The sequence below is a fragment of the Leuresthes tenuis genome, unplaced genomic scaffold (genome assembly GCF_036924035.1).
Source record: "Leuresthes tenuis unplaced genomic scaffold, fLeuTen1.0.hap1 SCAF_12, whole genome shotgun sequence".
NCBI classification, from domain to species: domain Eukaryota; kingdom Metazoa; phylum Chordata; class Actinopteri; order Atheriniformes; family Atherinopsidae; genus Leuresthes; species Leuresthes tenuis.
In genome coordinates, this window is record NW_027325366.1 from 3,818,916 (window position 1) to 3,840,068 (window position 21,153).

The 21,153-nt window shown below is 38.5% G+C and overlaps 2 protein-coding genes across 2 annotated transcripts in view; both read left to right on the forward strand.

The window, feature by feature from the left end:
• mrasa (muscle RAS oncogene homolog a) overlaps positions 1 to 21,153 on the forward strand; it is an 80,455-nt gene that overhangs the window by 51,810 nt on the left and 7,492 nt on the right. The gene's annotated exons all lie outside the window — the stretch shown is intronic.
• The window catches only part of pth2ra (parathyroid hormone 2 receptor a), a gene marked incomplete at its 5' end in the record, with an annotated part of 62,274 nt that continues 50,512 nt past the window's right edge, over positions 9,392 to 21,153 (forward strand). The window contains 2 exons of the mRNA XM_072397866.1: positions 9,392 to 9,478; positions 16,307 to 16,412. Coding sequence (XP_072253967.1) covers positions 9,392 to 9,478; positions 16,307 to 16,412 — 193 coding nt within the window. The remainder of the gene's footprint in view (positions 9,479 to 16,306; positions 16,413 to 21,153) is intronic.

A 21,153-nucleotide genomic window follows, 5' to 3' on the forward strand; every position in this document is an offset into this window, starting at 1 on the left:
AGGTCTAACACTTTGCTTTCAATGAAGGAATATCGCGTAATTTGACTGACAATGGATCACAAAGATAACTGTGGTGGCTGTTGTTTACAGTGATGAACTTGCAGAGAATCATCACCTAGTTTTGCAGCTCTTAGAGAACTCAGACTATATCATCTCTGAGCTGATTGGTTATCAGTCCAACAACTTTGTTGATTTGGTTCATCCATTCATTAATGACAGGAGCAGAGAGCCATTTTCATAAAAAAAGAAAGCTCCAAAATGTGTTTAGAACAAATGAGATAGAAATAGTACAAACTACCTTAGCTATAGTGATAACAGTGGAATATAAAGTGTCTGAAAAGACTAAGAAAACTTCTGTCAAAAATAATATTCTGAAGTATTTGTTCACCAACAGTTTTAAAAAAAATCTTATTACCAGAATATACTAAATTTACACTTGTGAATGTGGGCTTCAAGTGCAGATTCTCAGCCTTAACTTGAATGTGTTCACCTTTAAAATGTTATTTGTGTGGATGTTTTTCTGTTCCAAGTGTAACAGCACCATTGACCAAAAATATGTTTTGTTGACAGCTGTGGGTGTGTCCATTGATGGTTTTTACTCAGTTATGCAAGCTAAAGATCTGTAGTTAATTCGATGAATGGCATTTGGGATCTGTTGCTGTGAACTCACAGCTTGTAATAAAAGCAACTCTGTCTTCATCCTTAGGCTGTCAAACCAGATCTATCAGAAAGATAACAGGAACATAAGTAGTGTCTAAATTAATAGTTAAATGCATTATGAGGAAAGAAGACAGGTAGAGGATGGGAGACAATAGTGTTCAGCGACCACAGGCTCCTCTCCATGGTAAACAAAAAACCTTCACAATATTCAGACAAAAATTAAAAAGATTTCTGGAAAAGCGTTCTTTGGACAAATGAAAACAACATATAATGAATGATAGGATGAAAAACATTGAGGAGATGGCCTGAAATAACTTTAGCATCAATAAATCATATGGAGGAAGTGTAATTGCATGGTCATCTGTGGCTTCCAGTGGCACACGGCCACTGTGTTTATTGATGATGTGACAGAGAAGCCACTGGACAAATTCTGAGGTGTACATGGATATACTGTCTGCTCTGACTCGGACAAAGTGATTGGACAGTGCTTCATAGTATCATGAACAGTGTCCCAAGACACAGAACAAAAGCAGCCCAGGAGAGTTGGAAGGTAAACAAGTAGAATTTTCTGCTGTGACCAACATAATCAAAAGGTCCAAATCCAAGGGAACTACAATTCACTAAGGTCAAATCTTAAGGTAGAGAGATCCCACAAACAAACAACAGAAGATTTCTGTGAAGACCCAAAGCAAGACACCCAGTCTTTGGTAATGTTCATTGGTAAGATATTTGATTGTCATTACCACACAATATGAACAATTTAATCTTTGTTAACATTTGTTCAATTATCATATATTGAAGTCCCTGAAAAAACGTTTTTTACATATTAAAGAGATGTCATACCCTCTAATTACGAAGTCTGCCCATATCAAATGTTCTAGAATGGTATTGCATTAGTGGTGTCAGGATTTAGGTTTTTGTTTCATGTATTGTCTTGTCACTTCCTGTTTTATTTTGGAATACTGACGTCTCCTCTCGTTTCAGATAACTTGCCCTTCCTCCCGTGTCCATTGTCTGTCTTCCCTGATTCCCTAAGTGTTTCCACCTGCTCCCCTGGGCTCCTCAAGTGTTTAAATAGTCTTTGTCTCCCTGTGTCCAGTGTCATCAGTCCGTCATTCTAGCCATCCAAACCATCAGACCATCCGTAGTATTTATTCCCTGTGTCCACTGAAGTGAGCATTCCTCCTTCAAAGTTTTGTTTTGTTAAAGTTTGATTCCGTAGCCATCATGTATAATTCTCAGTGTTTATAACCTGTTTTGTCTCCTCTGTTTCAGGAGTGATTTTTAGTTGTAATGTTTCATAGCTCATTCTTTTGTTCTGTCTGGAGATCTCGACCTGCCTCTCTGTGAGTTTATTTAGTAAATAAACATTTGTGCTTTGAACCTGATCCTGCATCTGCGTCCTAAATCCGAGATCCTGACAGTACAAACTGGCCAGTAAAGACGCAGCAGGATCAGAACGCCACAGAGAGGATCTACCCAACAATGGAACCAGCAGTCTTCGTTGCTCTCCAGAGCTGATTCAGAAACTTGACCCACTGTGTGGCCGAGGGGGCCAAAAAGTACATCCGCTGGAAGACCGTTGGCTCTGTCCTGGACAAGTTTGGGACGGGGCTGGTTCCAGCGAACCTCGCACTCCAGGGAGTCTGGGACTTGGCTCAGGAAGAGTATTTAGTGGCTCTAATAGACATGTTCGGAGAAAACTCGACTGAGGTATCGGTCGCGCTTCATGAGACGTTTATTTCTCTTTTTGCTTCCCCAGTGTGTGTTTCTATGTCGCCGTTCCCACAGCCCGCAGACTCCGCCAAGGCACAGCCCGCTAATTCCGCCAAGGAACCGCTAAAGCTGCCAAGCTACAGCCGGCGTTTCCGCTGGGCTCCTCCTTGCCGGGCTCCTCACGCCAGGTTCCTCCTCGCCGGGTTCCTCCTCGCCGGGTTCCTCCTCGCCGGGTTCCTCCTCGCCCGAGCCGGCCTTCTTCCAGCCGGTCTCCTCCACGCCCGGGCCGGGCGTTCTTCCAGCCGGTCTCCTCCACGCCCGAGCCGGGCCTTCTTCCAGCCGGTCTCCTCCACGCCCGGGCCGGGCCTTCTTCCAGCCGGTCTCCTCCACGCCCGGGCCGGGCCTTCTTCCAGCCGGTCTCCTCCACGCCCGGGCCGGGCCTTCTTCCAGCCGGTCTCCTCCACGCCCGGGCCGGGCCTTCTTCCAGCCGGTCTCCTCCACGCCCGGGCCGGGCCTTCTTCCAGCCGGTCTCCTCCACGCCCGGGCCGGGCCTTCTTCCAGCCGGTCTCCTCCAGGCCCGAGCCGGCCTTCCAGCCGGTCCTCTCCGAGCCTCAGACGGCCTTCGCCGAGGTCGCCCTGCTGCAGCATCCTGCTGCTGAAGAGGTCCTGCACCAGCACTCCGCTGACTCTAAGTCCACACCTGATGCCAAGTCTGCGCCTGACCCACCTACGATCCAGCCTGCTCCGGTGGTCCCACCCGCCCACCCCATCTGGGGAAAGTCTGGAAGCCGTTCCTTGAGGAGGAGGCTACAGGCGTCACCGGGGTGGATCGGGTGGGTGCAGCTGTGTCCTCGCCATCACCTGCAGAAACTCAGGTGAGCGCACCTTCACTAGTGGGAGTCCAGGCGGACCCACGTCTGTACTCTCTGCTGCCAGGGGGCGCCTGGACTGTTCCTGGGAGAACCGCACCTCGCATCGCTGCCCTGAAGGGACGTCCGGGTCGCCGGAGATCTGACCTGGCCCTTCAGAGCTCCCTCCCACCCTCTGTTGATGTCTGGAAGCCATCCTTGAGGGTGGGGGTTTCTGTCAGGATTTAGGTTTTTGTTTCATGTACTGTCTTGTTACTTCCTGTTTTATTTTGGAATATTGACGTCTCCTCTCGTTTCAGATAACTTGCCCTTCCTCCCGTGTCCATTGTCGGTCTTCCCTGATTCCCTGAGTGTTTCCACCTGTTCCCCTGGGATCCTCATGTGTTTAAATAGTCTTTGTCTTCCTGTGTCCAGTGTCAGATTGTCGTGTCATCAGTCCGTCATTCTAGTCATCCAAACCATCTGTAGTATTTATTCCCTGTGTCCACTGAAGTGAGCATTCCTTTTGTTAAAGTTTGATTCTGTAGCCATCGTGTATCATTCTCAGTGTTTTTATCCTGTTTTGTCTCCTCCGTTTCAGGAGTGATTTTTAGTTGTAACAGCACGTTCTTTTGTTCTGTCTGGAGATCTCGACCTGCCTCTAAGTTTATTTAGTAAATAAACATTAGTGCTTTGAACCTGATCCTGCATCTGCGTCCTAAATCCGAGATCCTAACAAGTGGCAGCCTGCTGCAGTAGCTCTCGACATTTTCTGCCTTTCTTTTTCTTTCCTTTTGAGATTTTCAAATGAGCAAAGTTTTCCACCGGGGTTTCTGATTTTTGATACATTTTCCTATGTTTGGTGTTCTGGATGCAATGCTGCTGTATTAAGATTACTTTATCGTCATGTTATTCACCCAAAATTTCTCTCCCATCCAGGTTGGCACCTGTTGAACACACATGCACAGGGTCACACACTCATAGAGACAAATGCCATACACTGGAGCGATGGGCAGCTAATCATAGCGTCCGGGGAGCATGGGGGTATGGTGCTATGCTCAAGGGTACCTCGGCCGTGGCAAGGAGATGGACTGTTGCCCCTCCAGCTTTCAGTCCACCAATCTATTTTTGAGTGGCGAGAGTGGGAATCAAACCGCTGGTTATTGGACGACCCACTCTAACCACTGAGCCACAGCCCGTCCGTAATGATTTCTGCTACTAATTCTGACACATTCTTACGTATTCTTAAGCACATTCTGATGCTTAATGGGAGAGTTGTTTAAATTTGGGAGCAGCTGATTAAATTTTCCAAAGTTCAATCAGTCCAAGCTGACAAATCCAGATGAGCTGAAGAAGATGTTGGGGATACAGGGCAGGAACAAGGCAGGCAGAAAGGAGGAGGAGCTTTCACCTGATCGTTGAGGGAAAAGTGGAATAAGTGGCTAATGGGTTGGACAAGCTTGGGACACTGGCAGAGATGAGGCTGGAATATTGGGAAAGCAATGTTATTTGGCTACAGGAACAGCTATAGTGTCTCTCTACCTGTCTTTGTGTCTCTGCATATTGAGCTGTTGGCTGTGAGTTTCTGTTCATGCTGTCGGATTTTACCAAGAGTTTACCAATGTAATCCGCTGCCAACCAACAAAACATTCCAATGCATTTATAGCAGTGTCTTAAGATTTCAACTACACTCACTCTCTGCTACACTTCAGTTTTTGAAAAGTTTGCAAATTGATTTTTATTTTACTTTATTTTGTAATTCATCTACAAAAATAAGATATCATTAAGAATTATTCATGTTGCAGTAAGATAATTTTCTTCAGGAATGAATGAAATAATAAATAATTAATTTATAATTAATTAGATTTAATTTAATTAATATACATCATGTGTAATATAAAAAAATCCGGATAAACAGCCTAAAAATAGTTGTATTATGGAGCAGACAAAGTTACGGAGCCCGGCAGGTGCCACTAGGAGAAACAAAAAAAACAGTGAGCAAAGATTAGTTTAAACCGAGCACAGTTGAATAATCCCTGGGCACAGATTAGTTTAAACCGAGCACAGTTGAATAATCCCTGGGCACAGATTAGTTTAAACCGAGAGCACAGTTTAATAATCCCTGCGCACAGAGTAGTTTAACCTGAGCACAGTTTATTAATCCCTGCCGCAGATTAGTTTAAACCGAGAGCTCAATTTAATAATCCCTGTAAACAGATTAGTTTAAACCGAGCACAGTTTAATAATCCCTGCGCTTAGATCAGTTTAAACCAAGAGCACAGTTTAATATTGCATCCAGATTAGTTTAAACCGAGAGCTCAATTTAATAATCCCTGCAGACAGATTAGTTTAAACCGATAGCAGAGTTTAATAATCCCTGCGCATAGATCAGTTTAAACCAAGAGCACAGTTTAATATTGTACCCAGATTAGTTTAAACCGAGAGCACAGTTTAATAATCCCTTCACAAAGATTAGTGTAAACCGAGAGCTCAATTTAATAATCCCTGCATACAGATTAGTTTAAACTGAGAGCACAGTTTCACCCAAGAGAACAGTTTAATATTGCACACAGATTAGTTTAAACCAAGAGCACAGTTTGATAATCCCTTCACACAGATTAGTTTAAACTGAACACAGTTTAGGTTAAACCGAGAGCTCAATTTAATAATCCTTGTGTTCAGTTTAAACTAATCTGTGCGCACGGATTATATAACTGCTCTCGGTTTACACTAATCTGTGTGAGGGGATTATCAAACTGTGCTCTTGGTTTAAACTAATCTGTGTGCAATATTAAACTGTTCTCTTGGGTTAAACTGTGGTCTCAGTTTAAACTAATCTGTATGCAGGGATTATTAAATTGAGCTCTCGGTTTACATTAATCTTTGTGAAGGGATTATCAAACTGTGCTCTCGGTTTAAACTTTAAACCGAGCACAGTTTAATAATCCCTGTGCATAGATCAGTTTAAACCAAGAGCACAGTTTAATATTGCACACAGATTAGTTTAAACCGAGAGCAGTTATATAATCCGTGCGCACAGATTAGTTTAAAATGAATACAGTTTAGTTTAAACCGAGAGCACAGTTTATCAATCTCTGCACACAGATTAGTTTAAACCGAGAGCACAGTTTATTAATCCCTGCGCACAAATTAGTTTAAACCCAAGAGCTAAATTTAATAATCCCTGTGCACAGATTAGTTCAAACCGAGCACAGTTTAATAATCTCTGCGCATAGATCAGTTTAAACCAAGAGCACAGTTTAATATTGCACACAGATTAGTTTAAACGGAGAGCACAGTTTATTAATCTCTGCACACAGATTAGTTTAAACCAAGAGCACAGTTTAATATTGCACACAGATTAGTTTAAACCGAGAGGACAGTTTGATAATCCCTTCACACAGATTAGTTTAAACCGAGAGCACAGTATAATAATACCTGCGCATAGATTAGTTTAAACCGAGAGCACAGTTTATTAATCTCTGCACACAGATTAGTTTAAACGGAGAGCGCAGTTTAATATTGCACACAGATTAGTTTAAACCGAGCACAGTTTATTAATCTCTGCACACAGATTAGTTTAAACGGAGAGCACAGTTTAATATTGCACACAGATTAGTTTAAACCGAGAGCACAGTTTGATAATACCTGCGCATAGATTAGTTTAAACCGAGAGCACAGTTTATTAATCCCTGCGCACAGATTAGTTTAAACCAAGAGCTCAATTTAATAATCCCTGCGGACAGATTAGTTGAAACCGAGAGCACAGTTTAATAATCCCTGCACATAGATCAGTTTAACCCAAGAGCACAGTTTAATATTGCACACAGATTAGTTTAAACCGAGAGCACAGTTTGATAATCCCTTAGCAGAGATTAGTTTAAACCGAGAGCACACTTTAATAATCCCTGCACACAGATTAGATTAAACCAAGAGCTCAATTTAATAATACCTGCGCACAGATTAGTTTAAACCGAGAGCACAGTTTGATAATTCCTTCACACAGATTAGTTTAAACCGAGAGCACACTTTAATAATCCCTGCGCACAGATTAGATTAAACCAAGAGCTCTATTTAATAATCCCTGCGCACAGATTAGTTTAAAGTTAGAGCACCTTTTAATAATCCCTGTGCACAGATTAGTTTCAACCTAGAGCACAGTTTAATAATCCCTGTGCACAGATTAGTTTAAACCGAGAGCACAGTTTGATAATTCCTTCACACAGATTAGTTTAAACCGAGAGCACACTTTAATAATCCCTGCGCACAGATTAGATTAAACCAAGAGCTCAATTTAATAATCCCTGCGCACAGATTAGTTTAAAGTTAGAGCACCTTTTAATAATCCCTGTGCACAGATTAGTTTCAACCTAGAGCACAGTTTAATAATCCCTGCGCACAGATTAGATTAAACCAAGAGCTGAATTTAATAATCCCTGCGCACAGATTAGTTTAAAGTTAGAGCACCTTTTAATAATCCCTGTGCACAGATTAGTTTCAACCTAGAGCACAGTTTAATAATCCCTTCACACAGATTAGTTTAAACTGAGAGCACAGTTTAATAATCCCTTCGCATAGATTAGTTTAAACAGAAAGCAGTTTATTAATCCCTGCGCACAGATTAGTTTAAAGTTAGAGCACCTTTTAATAATCCCTGTGCACAGATTAGTTTCAACCTAGAGCACAGTTTGATAATCCCTTCACACAGATTAGTTTAAACTGAGAGCACAGTTTAATAATCCCTTCGCATAGATTAGTTTAAACAGAAAGCAGTTTATTAATCCCTGCGCACAGATTAGTTTAAACCGAGAGCTCAATTTAATAATCCCTGTGCACAGATTAGTTTAAACCCAGAGCACAGTTTAATAATCCCTGCGCACAGATTAATTTAAACCGAGAGCACAGTTTAAAAATCCCTGCGCACAGATCAGTTTAGACCAAGAGCACAGTTTAATAATCCACTGGATTTTTTTCTCCTGGTGGCATTTGCCGAGCTCCATACCTGGATTTCTGTTCTTTCTGATGGATAAAGTTGCTGGTCCTAACGAGTGACAGTGTTGTAAATGTTTGCCAGCAAGTTAATGTAGGCTCTTCAGATGTCTTTGATAATGAAATAGAATGTTAACAGATTTAAGTGATTGAAAACAATTCATTCTGGGTTTACTTCTGCATCATAATGATAATTTCATTTAGGACCTTAGCAAACACTGCTCGCTAAACTGCTAACAACAAAGTGTTGTCCGTAAAATACTAAGAACAACTCATGCAGGGAAGTAATTTCAGTCCTTTTTATTTGCAAACAAGGCCTTCATATGACAAAAGCCTGTTTTTACAAAGGTTGACCAGCAGACTAAATCAAGCTGATTCATCCTTCATGTCATCATGACTATTAGTGGTAACAGTGATTTAAACTTAAAAGGCAAAATGCCTGATATGAAAAAAATTCTGCTAGTGAACTGATATTAAATTTAAAATTATTTTGAATTAAGTTAGATTAAGTTAGATTTGGATGTTGTATGTGGACACAACCTAAATGCATAAAAAAACGCAATTAAAAAAATAAACTTTCCCTGTTACAAATAGCGTGGACATACATCGATGGTGCTACTGCTGCTGCTCTTAATCAGCAGCGCGTGCAAGGAGTTAATACTCAAGAAGGAGAATCTTCCATACAAATAACATGGTGGCTATCAGTAATACAGTCATAGAGGCAGGTAGCCTTGCTGCAGTTGTATACAGCGTAGTGTTTCCACGGTAAGAGGTCTCATGATAGCCTATATGAAAATCGTATGGCACCTAAAAAGTGAAGCCCACTGATTGTTCCTCGCGCTCAGGTTTGTATTCACCACATCACAGCCTTAACGGGAATCACCAGTGCGTTTCCGGGACTCTTCCTCTGCAGAGGCAGCAATGATGCGATCGTGAATGATTTTCACAGGAGACATTTCGGGTAACCTCTCCGCACGTCACACGAGATGAGCGTTTGCGAGGGAAAAGGTGGATTTGAAGATTCGATTAAGTCAGATGTGTAATTGGGTGGTTGAGGTTGTGGACCAGAACTTGAGGGGAAAGTTTCTAATCTTATCTGAAGCAGCGCCGATATCACAGGGGATTTAATTTAACGGACATCTCACCGTTGTATTTCTGGTGTTATTTTTCCTACACTGTTGGGAGTGAAAGCAAACCAACGAGCTATGAACTTGCTTTTATGGATCCTAAACTTTTCCCTTTATTGGACGTGCATCGACGCACAGGTAGGAAACACTGTATCCGCTTTTCTTATTCATGCAGTTTTTTTTTTTTTTTTTAGCTTTCTGAGTAATATTTTTTGGACTTTAGTGACCACCTTATGAGTTTTAAATAGTTTCATATTAAAAATAACGACATAGCAAAAACAGGCTATAACATTAGTCATCAGCTGTTAAAGTGAGCGCAACTGATCAAGCAACAGATGTTTGATTTAATTTCATTGTAGACAGACAGTCAGGCCTAACACACCAGTCTGTGTTGAGTTACATTGTCTTGTTTATTTGTCCGTCATTTGTATTCTCCCCTCAGCATTACACTGTACCTTGTAGGTACAAAAGGGTTTGAAGAGTCACCACCCAGGGACAAAACTGTAGCATGAGTCATACAGTGTATACAGTGATTATTGACGCCAGAGGCTGCCACTGTTGACAAGTCTGGTCAACATTCACTTTCAAGGCTGTCATTTTAAGCATTTTATCAGGTATTTATTGACCCCCACAAATTGAAATTTTAGGAAAAAACACCTTAAAATGGTCAATTGTCTCATTTCAGATGACCCTGTACTTTTCAATGAAATGAATGAATGTGATGTGGCGCTAACCCTTAAAAAGTGTGAATGTGACAGTTCATCTGCAGAACAGAGAGAGAATATGTGATAGACTAATCAAGTTTAAATGCTGGCAGTGAAGGGCTGCAAGAAAAAAGTCAAAACATCTTAGAAATGTGACATAAGCTTAGGTTGAACTGAATTTATTATGCATGACATGCTGCCTTAGTCATTAACCAGTGAAGAGTCAGAGTTGTTTAGAGTGATGCTACAAAATGTTTGTCACCATTTTGATTTTGTGGGCAGAAGAGTCATCTTGCTTTTACATAATCATGGACATTGGATCCAGCACCGCAACCCCTTACAGGATTTAATGAATAAAAATAATGCACTTCAAAAATATATCAGGAATTCTGCTGTCACCACTTAGGTGGATGACTCAAGGCAAAAATAATGTAATAACAAATAGTTTAGAAATTGCTCTGTTTATATGGTCAATTCAGATATTGTGTTGGTTTGTTTTTGTTAGTATGTGCCAAAATAATTATTTCAGGAAAATTGATTCAGAATGCATTCTGGTCAGAATATCAATATGATAAGTAGAGAATTTAGACATTCACAAATAATGGCTGTCAATTTATTTAAATTAAACATAAAAAGTTATAAAACAACTACCTCAACAATAAATAAAAAAGGCTTTGGCATATCGAAAAAAAAGGCTTACATAAAATATATTATTGATTAATAATTGCTACCCATATGATTATGAATTAAAAATCCACAAACAAAGTTGAAAATAGGACTAGACATATGTTGAGTCTGTTCCAGAAAGCAGCTGTATGAAACAAAGTCTCTCTTGATCAACACTGAAATGAGAAACTTGGCTCTCAAACAGCTGATCTGTTTGCTCAGTCGGCTCCGTGTTCTGGCTGAGTTAAAGTACTGGGTGGTGAGAACAAAGTCATCATCAATGAAGCTACCACACTTTGATTCACCATGGCAACAGGTAAATGTAGTCCTTACGTTTGATTTGATTTTTTTAATCAGTGATGAGGTGATGGGAGGAAATGTGGGTGGCAACAACTGAAGATGAAAATATGTAAGACATAGTTTAATTATGGACATCTGATTGAAAAGATCTCACCCTCTAATAATCATTTTGGTGATGTAGAGTTTAAGTTGTATTTTGTGTTTCAAAGTAACTGATGTACGTTTTTTTAAAAACAGCACTACACTTAAATGTCTATATTTCACTAAGTTTAAAAAGTTTTAGCATGAAATGCCTTCAAAACACAATCAGTCTACATGCCACCTATTTCCAGCTCAGTTGATTGTTGCCTTTATAACCACAGTGTAAAAACAACAACAGTTTGTCCTGAGACAACCTAATTTCATGACAGAACTTTAAATGGCTACATTTGTTCACAACCCACAACATTTTAGGATGCTGAAAAAAGTTAAATAACGATAATGTCCTTACCGTGTTCCCCACCTTGATACAACTGAAGTTTAGATCAGCACATTCCCATTCTTTGTCAACACATCAGCACCCTACTTCATACCTGTTCCTATGTAACAACCTCCACAAGACATGGGCTTGCTAGTAATCAGTTGGCCAGACATATTGAAAAGGAGGTCCTAACCATAGAACCTTTATGAAACTCTAAGCACCTTTGTGCTGGAGATCTCTGATTTGCACAAATTTTTTGAAAATGTTATACTTATTATACTTCTGGCACTTTTCTGTTTACCTCCTTATTTGTTTGCTGTGCCTCACCTGTACATGTTTAGGTTTAAAACAACATGGTTAACATATCAATCGATTCATAGTTTGCGAATTACAAAGAGCTAAACAGTTCCAGCTTACATATTTCTATGCTTAACGCATCTCCATTACATTCATGTCACATGAATTCTGCTGACGGAAAACAACTGCTTAGAGATACATTACCATCTTACAATTTTTGTGATATTACTATGTTTTGGACACATGGACAAACATGATTTCAGGTAAGACTGGGCTTTCAGAGCGAATGATGAATTCACCTTCCACTGCTGACAAATGAATCACAACAGTAAGCTTCAAGATATCGGGAAACAAACTAATCTGGAAGTGCTGATAGGACAGTGTTGTTCTTGCTGATATGGAGCAATCTCAAACTGAGGCTTCCATCCACAGTGGATGCAACACTGAGCCAAGTAGGGTTCCATGGGCTCAAACCAAGCACAGCAGTACCATTGAAAGAAAGCCCAAATAAGTAAATTCAAACATTGCACAAACATTTATAGATAAACCTTTCTTATATATTGTAACTAAAAAAGAGTTCCTTGGAAACGAAAGCATCTGTTTATGTATAGGCGACAAAATGTGGGCAGTATTGAAAAGAGGAATAGTAAACATTGTGAAGCATGAAGCATTCTGCCTCTGGAGTAGGAGGCATTAAATATATGAAAGAGATGTTAAAATCAGAGGATTACCAAGGCATTTCAGAGTGAAATGTGTTACTAGCCCTCAGATGAAGATCTTGGATCCCTCAGCACTATCAGCATCAATCTAAAGCACATGTTCGATAACACAAAAAAAGTGGTTGAGAAGGCAAACAGGAACCATGATCAGCACTGAGTCTTTACCTAAATCTGATTAAAACACATTTGGAGGAGGAAATATGCAGTCTGACAATTCAAAAAGGACTCCTCAACTCCTTTACGGTTTATATTGTGGTACATAGGAAATTTATGTGTGAAAAAGATTCAAGTGGAAAAAACGCAGCACAAGAGGTCCCTGTGATTTCCAGGGTTTTCAGAGACAGTAAGTTGACCATGGGCTGAAAGAATGAGGCTAGACACTGTGTATCAACAGAGAGCTGCTGCTGCATCTGAGCATTAAGTCACACGTTCTCTGTTTGAAGTAAAACCAGCTCAATATAAAGCCAACCAAAGTTTTTTTTAGAAATAAAGATAATGTACATCAAATGTGATGCAATAATCAGATCATGCATATGATACTTTCTGAATATGTAATAAATTAGGACTATTAATTTACAAATTTATAGGTAATTATGAACTGATCATTACCTAATCAGTTCATAATTACCTGTAAATGAAGTGTCCTTCTTTTATAAAACCTGGAGAAGCACTACACATTCACTGCTTGTTGATTACTGATTACTTGAACAGTGTGACTTTAGCTAAAGCACAATATCATACTAAACATACAGCAGTTTGTTTCTACTTTTTTATCTTTTTCTTTTCCCCTTGTCCTGTTCAGCATCACGGCAGCGGAATTGTAATCTGAATACCATTTTATGCCATTTGCTTTGCCAAGGGAAGCTTTATGAATGTAAAGCTCCCCTTGATTCCCAAGTACTGCTCATTTATTTATTTTTGTTACAATACTTTCCACGTAATAGTGCCAGAACTGACAGGGGGAAAGAGGGAGAGCAAAGAAAAAGAAAGAGAAACAAGATAGAGATAGAAAGAAAGGATTGGAGAAAACAATGAAAAACAAGACAAAACCAGACTACTAGCTGCTATATCTGTAGAAACCAAAAACATCCTACGGCTTCTGTGGGGAAACCAGGTGGAGAGCCATCAGGAGCCTGCAAGTAGACGAACAGGGAGAAAAAAAAAGCACAAGCAGTACAACACCAGCAGCGGCAGAGGCCCTGCCCAATATTCGGGCCAGGCACCCCAGAAAGTCGAAAAGAGTGGGCCAGCACACGCCTGGCTAAGGAGACAGTTGTAGCTTGTATCTCTTTCTATTCTAGTTTAGCAGTAAAGCCTAGAAATATTCTATTTTATAAACTTTCCTTTTCTTGTGCTTCAAGTTAAAAATGTCAAAGTTTCGAAAGAAAGCAAGGCGATAGTCCTCTTATTTCAACAAAATGCGGTGAGCTGGATTAAGATTAAAACATTAATCATGCTTGAATAAAGACAGTCACAGGGTTTTCCTGTCATGGTCCTGACTGACCTGTTGGATATTACTTTAAATAAATTAATAGAATCTACAATCCTGTGAAACAGTGATGCTTCATACCAGCTCCCAAATATTATCGCTGGTGCAAGAATCTGTTAAAAACATTTAGAAGGCTTGATTATTCTATGTAATGGCCTGTGAGAAATTATTTTACACGCTTCTGTAAACTTGACCTGGTACAATAACTGTGATTTTCCTGGACGGTCTGACAGGTAGTGAGAGGACAGTGATTTAAAATGAAAATATTTTTTTATCACTGCATGTAAAAAGTAAATTACGATAGCTGGAATAATTGCCAGGTCTGCAGATAACTGTAAACCACTGTGAAAACTTTGATATGCTTCAAACTTCATCTGGTCATTGACTGGAAAGTGCCCAACTGGTGGAGGAATGAGCATTCTTCTGTCATTTGTGGCCACAAGGGACTGATATCAGGCACTGGCATAATGTTGAAGATTTTAGCAGTTTAGTAGTTCCTTCCTGATTGTGGGTCACTTTGAAAGCAATTTCTTTGCCGATTTTCATTCTGCTTCTATTATTAAGTATTAGAAATAAATAAGTTAGGCAAATTAGGCAAAATTTTAACACAAAAATGTATCAGATGGTTGTAAAATGATTGGAAACATTAAACAAAGAAAAAAGGAAGTTGACAGTATGAGAAGATCAGCCAAATAATAAAACTTTAAAACCATGGACGTACATTTCTCCAAATGGGAGTTCAATTTTTAATTTGTCAGATAAAATACAAGCATGCCAATCTCAAAATCAAATGTCAGTGCATTTCACAGATAAAGGACTTTTTAAACATCCTTTCTAAGCTCTCTAAGGAGAGCGGGGTAGTGTCTGGTAGAAATGAAAACAAATGGCAGCCTTTTATTATAGACGACCGAGTCAAACAGTTTGGCCCAAACCAAAGTAGAACCCCAAGAGTTCCAAGATAGAGTTCAATGAATTGTTGTGGTGACATTTATGGTCCTCATGGAATGAATTTGACATTTTGGTGTCTTGACTGAAATACTCTACTTAATTTTGTGTAAAAGTCATTACAGAGGCTGGACAAGGTTAGACCAAGCAATTTTCCATATGATGTTTACTATGAGGGCTGCTCGGTGGTGTGGTGGTTAGCACCGTCACCTCACAGCATGCAGGTTCCAGGTTCAATCCCTCTGTGTGGAGTTTCCAGGTTCTCCCCATGTATGCTTAGGTTCTCTCTGGGTATTCCAGCTTTCTCCCACATGCATGTTAGGTTAATTGGTGACTCTAAAATTGTCCTGAGGGGTGTGTGTGGTTGTGTGGCCCTGTGATGGACTGGCAACCCATCCAGGGTGTACCCCACCTCTTGCCTGATGACTGCTGGGTTAGGCTCCAGCCCCCTGCAACCCAACTGACGGATTAAGCAAGTATAGAAAATGGATGGATTCATTCTAATACTGTAAGATGATCCTAATAGGCTGCAGAACAAAAAATATGCCAATAGTTTTGCCTTAAATTTTCACTGTAATGAATTCAAAGTTCTCATTAATCAGCATTTATTAGCAGAGTACGTTAATTTGGACACACTAAGAGATAGAAAGTTTTAAGTTATTTAGAAAATGAGATCTTCTACTTGCACTGAAAAGGTTTAAAAACTCTGAACAAGTCCTCAATGTGCATTCTGTATTGTAGCTCTAATAGTTGTTTAATATTTGATCACCTACAAGTTAAAAATGTAAGTGTCATTCTTGCAAAACTAAAGGTGGCACCTCTTAAACTTACTTTGTCATGCTGTGACTGTCATTTTTAGCCAACCTGTTCTCATTCCCAGCTTGTCCAGTAAGGATACTTGTCAGGAATGCCACCGTTTCAGGGACGTCTGATTGTACACAAAGTGTTCAACATTTGAAATATACTGTCAGCATGGCACTATATCATAAAACTGCAGAAAAATGTATTCAGCTGATGATATTGCTGACATGTCACTAAGGTAAAAACTGTAGAAACCATGTTGCAAAAGAACTTAAACCAAACCCAGTAAATGAATGCATAAATACGCTCACCATAATGTTGATACATTTTTTAAACAAACATTTAGAGTTAAAAGTTACAATATGTATGGACAAGCACCAGTATTAAAATGACATTGTACAATGAAATGTTTCTTACTGCTTTCTGACATTATTGCTCACCTTTTTTTGTCTGCAACCCGCTCAGAGCAGATGGTGGATGCAAAGTTGTGTAAAATGTTATTTAAAGTTTGAGCAACGGGTGATTTATTCACATACTTCACGGACATGTAGCATCAGTTTTGACCTTGTTCATTGTGCTCCACAGATGGGGTTTGATGGCCCTCTCTCAGCTCAGGAGCAGATGTACATCCTGTACGAAGTCAAAATGCAGTGCTATCAGAACCTTTCTTACATGGAACCAGGAGCTGAAGGTACAGGTTCTTTAACATATTGTAAAACAAAACACAATTCTGAACATTTGAAGCAACCAAAATGATATGGTCCTACTGAAACAAAGTAGTGCCAAGATTAAATTCAGCACATAAAATACGCTGTTCAGATGTTAAGCTTTGAGTGTGCAAGCATATGGGAGATAACTCATTTGGACAGTACAGTGAATAAGATGGTGACTGGTGAATGACTATGTAAGTCATAAATGATAATCTGAAAAGTTATCTTTAAAGATTTTGCATTCATGAACTTTATTTAGCTAATATGAGAGAAAATTTGCAGGGATCTTCTTAATATGTTAGCAGAAACAAACACTAGTTATGATGTAAGAAGTTCTGTCTCGTAAACACTTTTGTTGTTTTTATTTAGTGATTTAAAAATTTTGGAAGCCTTATTTTCAAGATCTATTAGTTAACCAGAAATACACTGAACCAAACAAGGCTGTTTTCAAGTGACAAATGAAAAGTGAGTGCATCTCTTTCCTTTGGCATTGAACAGCATTCTTGTCAACAGTGAACCTGCCATGCTAAATTGTGCCTGCAAGCAAACTGCTGCGGGTTCATGCTTGGGCAGCAGCCACATATCTTGCAATAATTTCTACAGCAGTCAAAGGCATGAATACTGTATATACAACTAATTAAACTGCATTAGAACAATTACAGATGTGCAGTTATATGCATGTGTAGAATCAGCAACATTCCCGCAGCACACAGCAAGACAGAAATTGACTAAATGTGGCGTACCAAAATAAAAAGAGGTTTCAGAAGACAGCTGTAAAGGAGTGAAATAAGGCTGAGGCCTGCCAGCTGATTCTGAAGGATTTAAAAGATCAAACTTTATAGCAGAAAGTCAGTGGAGGGCACCTTTTATGCAAGTTGACCTTTTTTGCTTTAGCGCAGACAGCTGTGGGTTCTACAGCTCTGTCCCTCCTCTGTCCCTCGCTGGTATGATTTTATCTGCTGTCGTGGTCCCACACCAGATTGTGTCACTGAAATGCTCCTCTCATTTATATCATAGTTTCTTCAAGGCATTGTTGCTTTATGTTTTGAGGTTGCATTTTTTTTAATTGGCTGGCGAACCTACCTAGTGTTACTGAAATGTTGATTATGGGACCAAGCATTTTTCACTGGACCTCTGATGGCTAACATACTTTCATTAATGTGCATAATTTATCAAATAAATTAGGCTATGAAATAAAAACACAGTTTGATTTTAAATATATTGATGGTTAGTAATAAAATTGATTAAAAAAAAGATGTATTTGCATCTGCTCTGATGGGATTAGGGTACATGGTGAAGTACTTCATTGCACTTCTCTACACTATGTTCCACATAGGAGAATTCAGAGGTGGTCATAAAAATGGTGAAATATTAACATGAGCTAGTTCAGTTGAAATTATTTCAAGAAAACTGTTGAGCATAGAAGTGCTGAGTGTCTGAATTAGGACAAAAATTGGGCAAACAGCAGCTTGTGAGATGTGTTTGTGAAGCAGGTGGCTGGTCACATGTAAGTCGATGAGCTTAAACTGGAATTGTGGATATGCTTTCGGAGCGAGCAGGGTGTAGTCAGGGGAGTAAGGCATCCGCTCATGGTGATGTCTTGGTGCCAAAGGCCAACCTTTAGTGCATAGAAGGGCGATAACAATGGATCAAGGCACACATTAGTTATTATTATATGTGGAAATTATTTTGGAGCAGATGGATACTGATGATTGATTTACCTGAGAACAGAAAAAAGTTTGAAGGTGGAATCAATAAGTATCTCAAGAAAACTCTGAAAAATTTATTCCAGCTCTATAGGGGCATGTTTTAATATATGTGTTTATATAATTTTATATCTGCTTAAAACTCTTTGGAGTTATTTTTGACCTCAGTATAGAAAATATTTTGAGAAGAAAATTCAAATTTGACCATGAATTGGCCACAGGAGCTATTATAAGAGGTCACAAGTGAGGCTGATAAAGTGCACGTCAACTTCTTCTGATTCTCTGAATGAACCGCAAGGTTTATAAAGACTTATTTTAAATCTCATATATTGTCATGTCAATATCTCCTGAAAAATGAAAGACGAAATAAAAGAAACTAAACTATTTGAAATTGTGAGGAAATGAATGGTGACTTACAAACTGACTGACTTGGTGTGTGTAACTTTGTTTGTGTTCATTTGTGCTGCTGTGTGTGAAGTCCTGCTGTTTTATGGGAATCTGAAAAAGGTCTTTTGTGTGAAAAATCAAGTTTCTTTTACTACCTATTACATGAAAAACCCATATATAGAAAAAAATGAGCAAACATTTTTTTGACCTCTCAGATATTGTTTTAGGAGGCCTCTGATGTAGAAATTAAGTGGTTTTCAGTTTTTTTACATTTTAGTACGTTTTTAGGGAAATGTTGTAAATTTGCAACGTTGGGCATAGTTGGGAGCAGAACTGTCTGGAGGCACCTGCAGGCATTTCTCCCTGAATGAATTCAACCAAGGTTTCCAGAGTTTGTCCTTCTTTTCCATCCATTTATCATACTAAAAGGAACACATGCATCCCCCGGAGCTCTTACAGGTTCACATTCAAGACTATTCACACCTGTCCCTGAACAATGCAACAGTTTCAGAACATTCAGAACCTGTTTATCTATGTCTTAGTGCTACTAACTGCTGCTTGGGTTTTTGCTTGAGAAAAATAGCTCAGGATCACATCCTTACACATTACAGAAGTGTCCTTCTGTAATGTGTAAGGAGCTCAGGCTATTTTCACTACCACTCAACAAAGACCCAACGAACAAAGACATAACAAGCTCTAAATCAAATTTGATGAATGTTTTTCAAGATAATTAAATATGTACATGTTCTACAGATTGTAATAAAAACAAAAAATATTTAAGGAATTTTACTTACTTTAATCCTGACAAATTCAGTCATGCAAAAAAAGGAGATGAACTCAACAGGAAATTTGCAGGTAGAGTGAGTTCAAGGCCAGATGACCTATAAACACTTCTTCTATCCAATAGCATTGTGAGAACAAATAATAGGATCTATTAACTATGTAAATGTGGTCTTGAGAAAAAAGAAATGTGCAGGTCTTTTTTTAGAATTGTTAAAAGTGATGTTGTAAATTTGCAACCGTGGGTTTTAGATTTCGTAAATACAGCCGAATTTACGTACACACACACACACACACACACAGGAGGGCCATAGGAGACTTTTCCCGTGAATGAGAACATGAGTTACAAAAGTAGCAGCCAGCAGATTTTTGCACCTATGCACTGCGAACAGTGGACGATATTAATTGTAATGTTAAAGGTCTTAAATGATTGTTGGATTCAATATTATTTGTATGAGATGATGACTTTTTACAGTGTTTAATTAGTTGGTTCATGGTGTAAAACTCAGACTATATATGTTTTCAGTTTTAGATTAATACTGCTTTATGTCATTTAAGGGGATTTTCGGTTTTCATGTTTTAATGTGTCAGTAATTTGTAGTGTAGTCATTTTATTATTCATTATTATTGTGATTTCTGTGTTTCAACATTGCTTTTGCTACATGTATATTTAAATGATATAAATAATTTCAGGGGGAATTATGTGGGGAGGAGCAGGGCCTTGAAGCTGCTGAATTGAAATTGAAAAAAAATTATTGAAAAAAAAGAAGCAAATAAAAAGTAAATGATGTAAATCTCCTGAAATGGGATTTTCCTGCTAATTGGTCAAAAGCATAATACAAGCAGGTCATTATTTGTTTGAATAGTGTCACATTAGCCACTCAGTAGACATTAGGTTAATGTTTTTCACTGAAATGTGGAATAATGAGGGTAAAAAAACAGACTAAAAACAAAGCATTTGAGGCAGTTTATCTTCAAATGTCCTCTTTGAACAGGGATAATTCTCCTTGGCTTTGCTTTGGGATTTCAAACCAAGCAAATTTTTAACCTTTTACATGCACAAAAAACAATATAACACATTAATACCAGATAACCTAACAATCACTTTTTAGATAGATCAACACAATTATCATCCAACTGCTGAAATATTATGATTTTATGATACTCAAACTGAGAGTGATTTGGATATACATATATATATATATATATATATATATTATGGCATGCCGTTCAGGAAATTAATCTTTGAATATATGGAATGAAACTTTGAATATATTGAATGAACCTTGAATATATTGAATGAAACTTTGAATATATTGAATGAACCTTGAATATATGGAATGAAACTCTGAATATATTGAATGAACCTTGAATATATTGAATGAAACTCTGAATATATTGAATGAACCTTGAATATATCGAATTAACCTTGAATATATGGAATGAAACTCTGAATATATGGAATGAAACTCTGAATATATTGAATGAACCTTGAATATATGGAATGAAACTCTGAATATATTGAATGAACCTTGAATATATTGAATGAACCTTGAATATATGGAATGAAACTCTGAATATATTGAATGAACCTTGAATATATTGAATGAAACTCTGAATATATTGAATGAACCTTGAATATATTGAATGAAACTCTGAATATATTGAATGAAACTCTGAATATATGGAATGAACCTTGAATATATTGAATGAAACTCTGAATATATTGAATGAACCTTGAATATATCGAATTAACCTTGAATATATGGAATGAAACTCTGAATATATGGAATGAAACTCTGAATATATTGAATGAACCTTGAATATATGGAATGAAACTCTGAATATA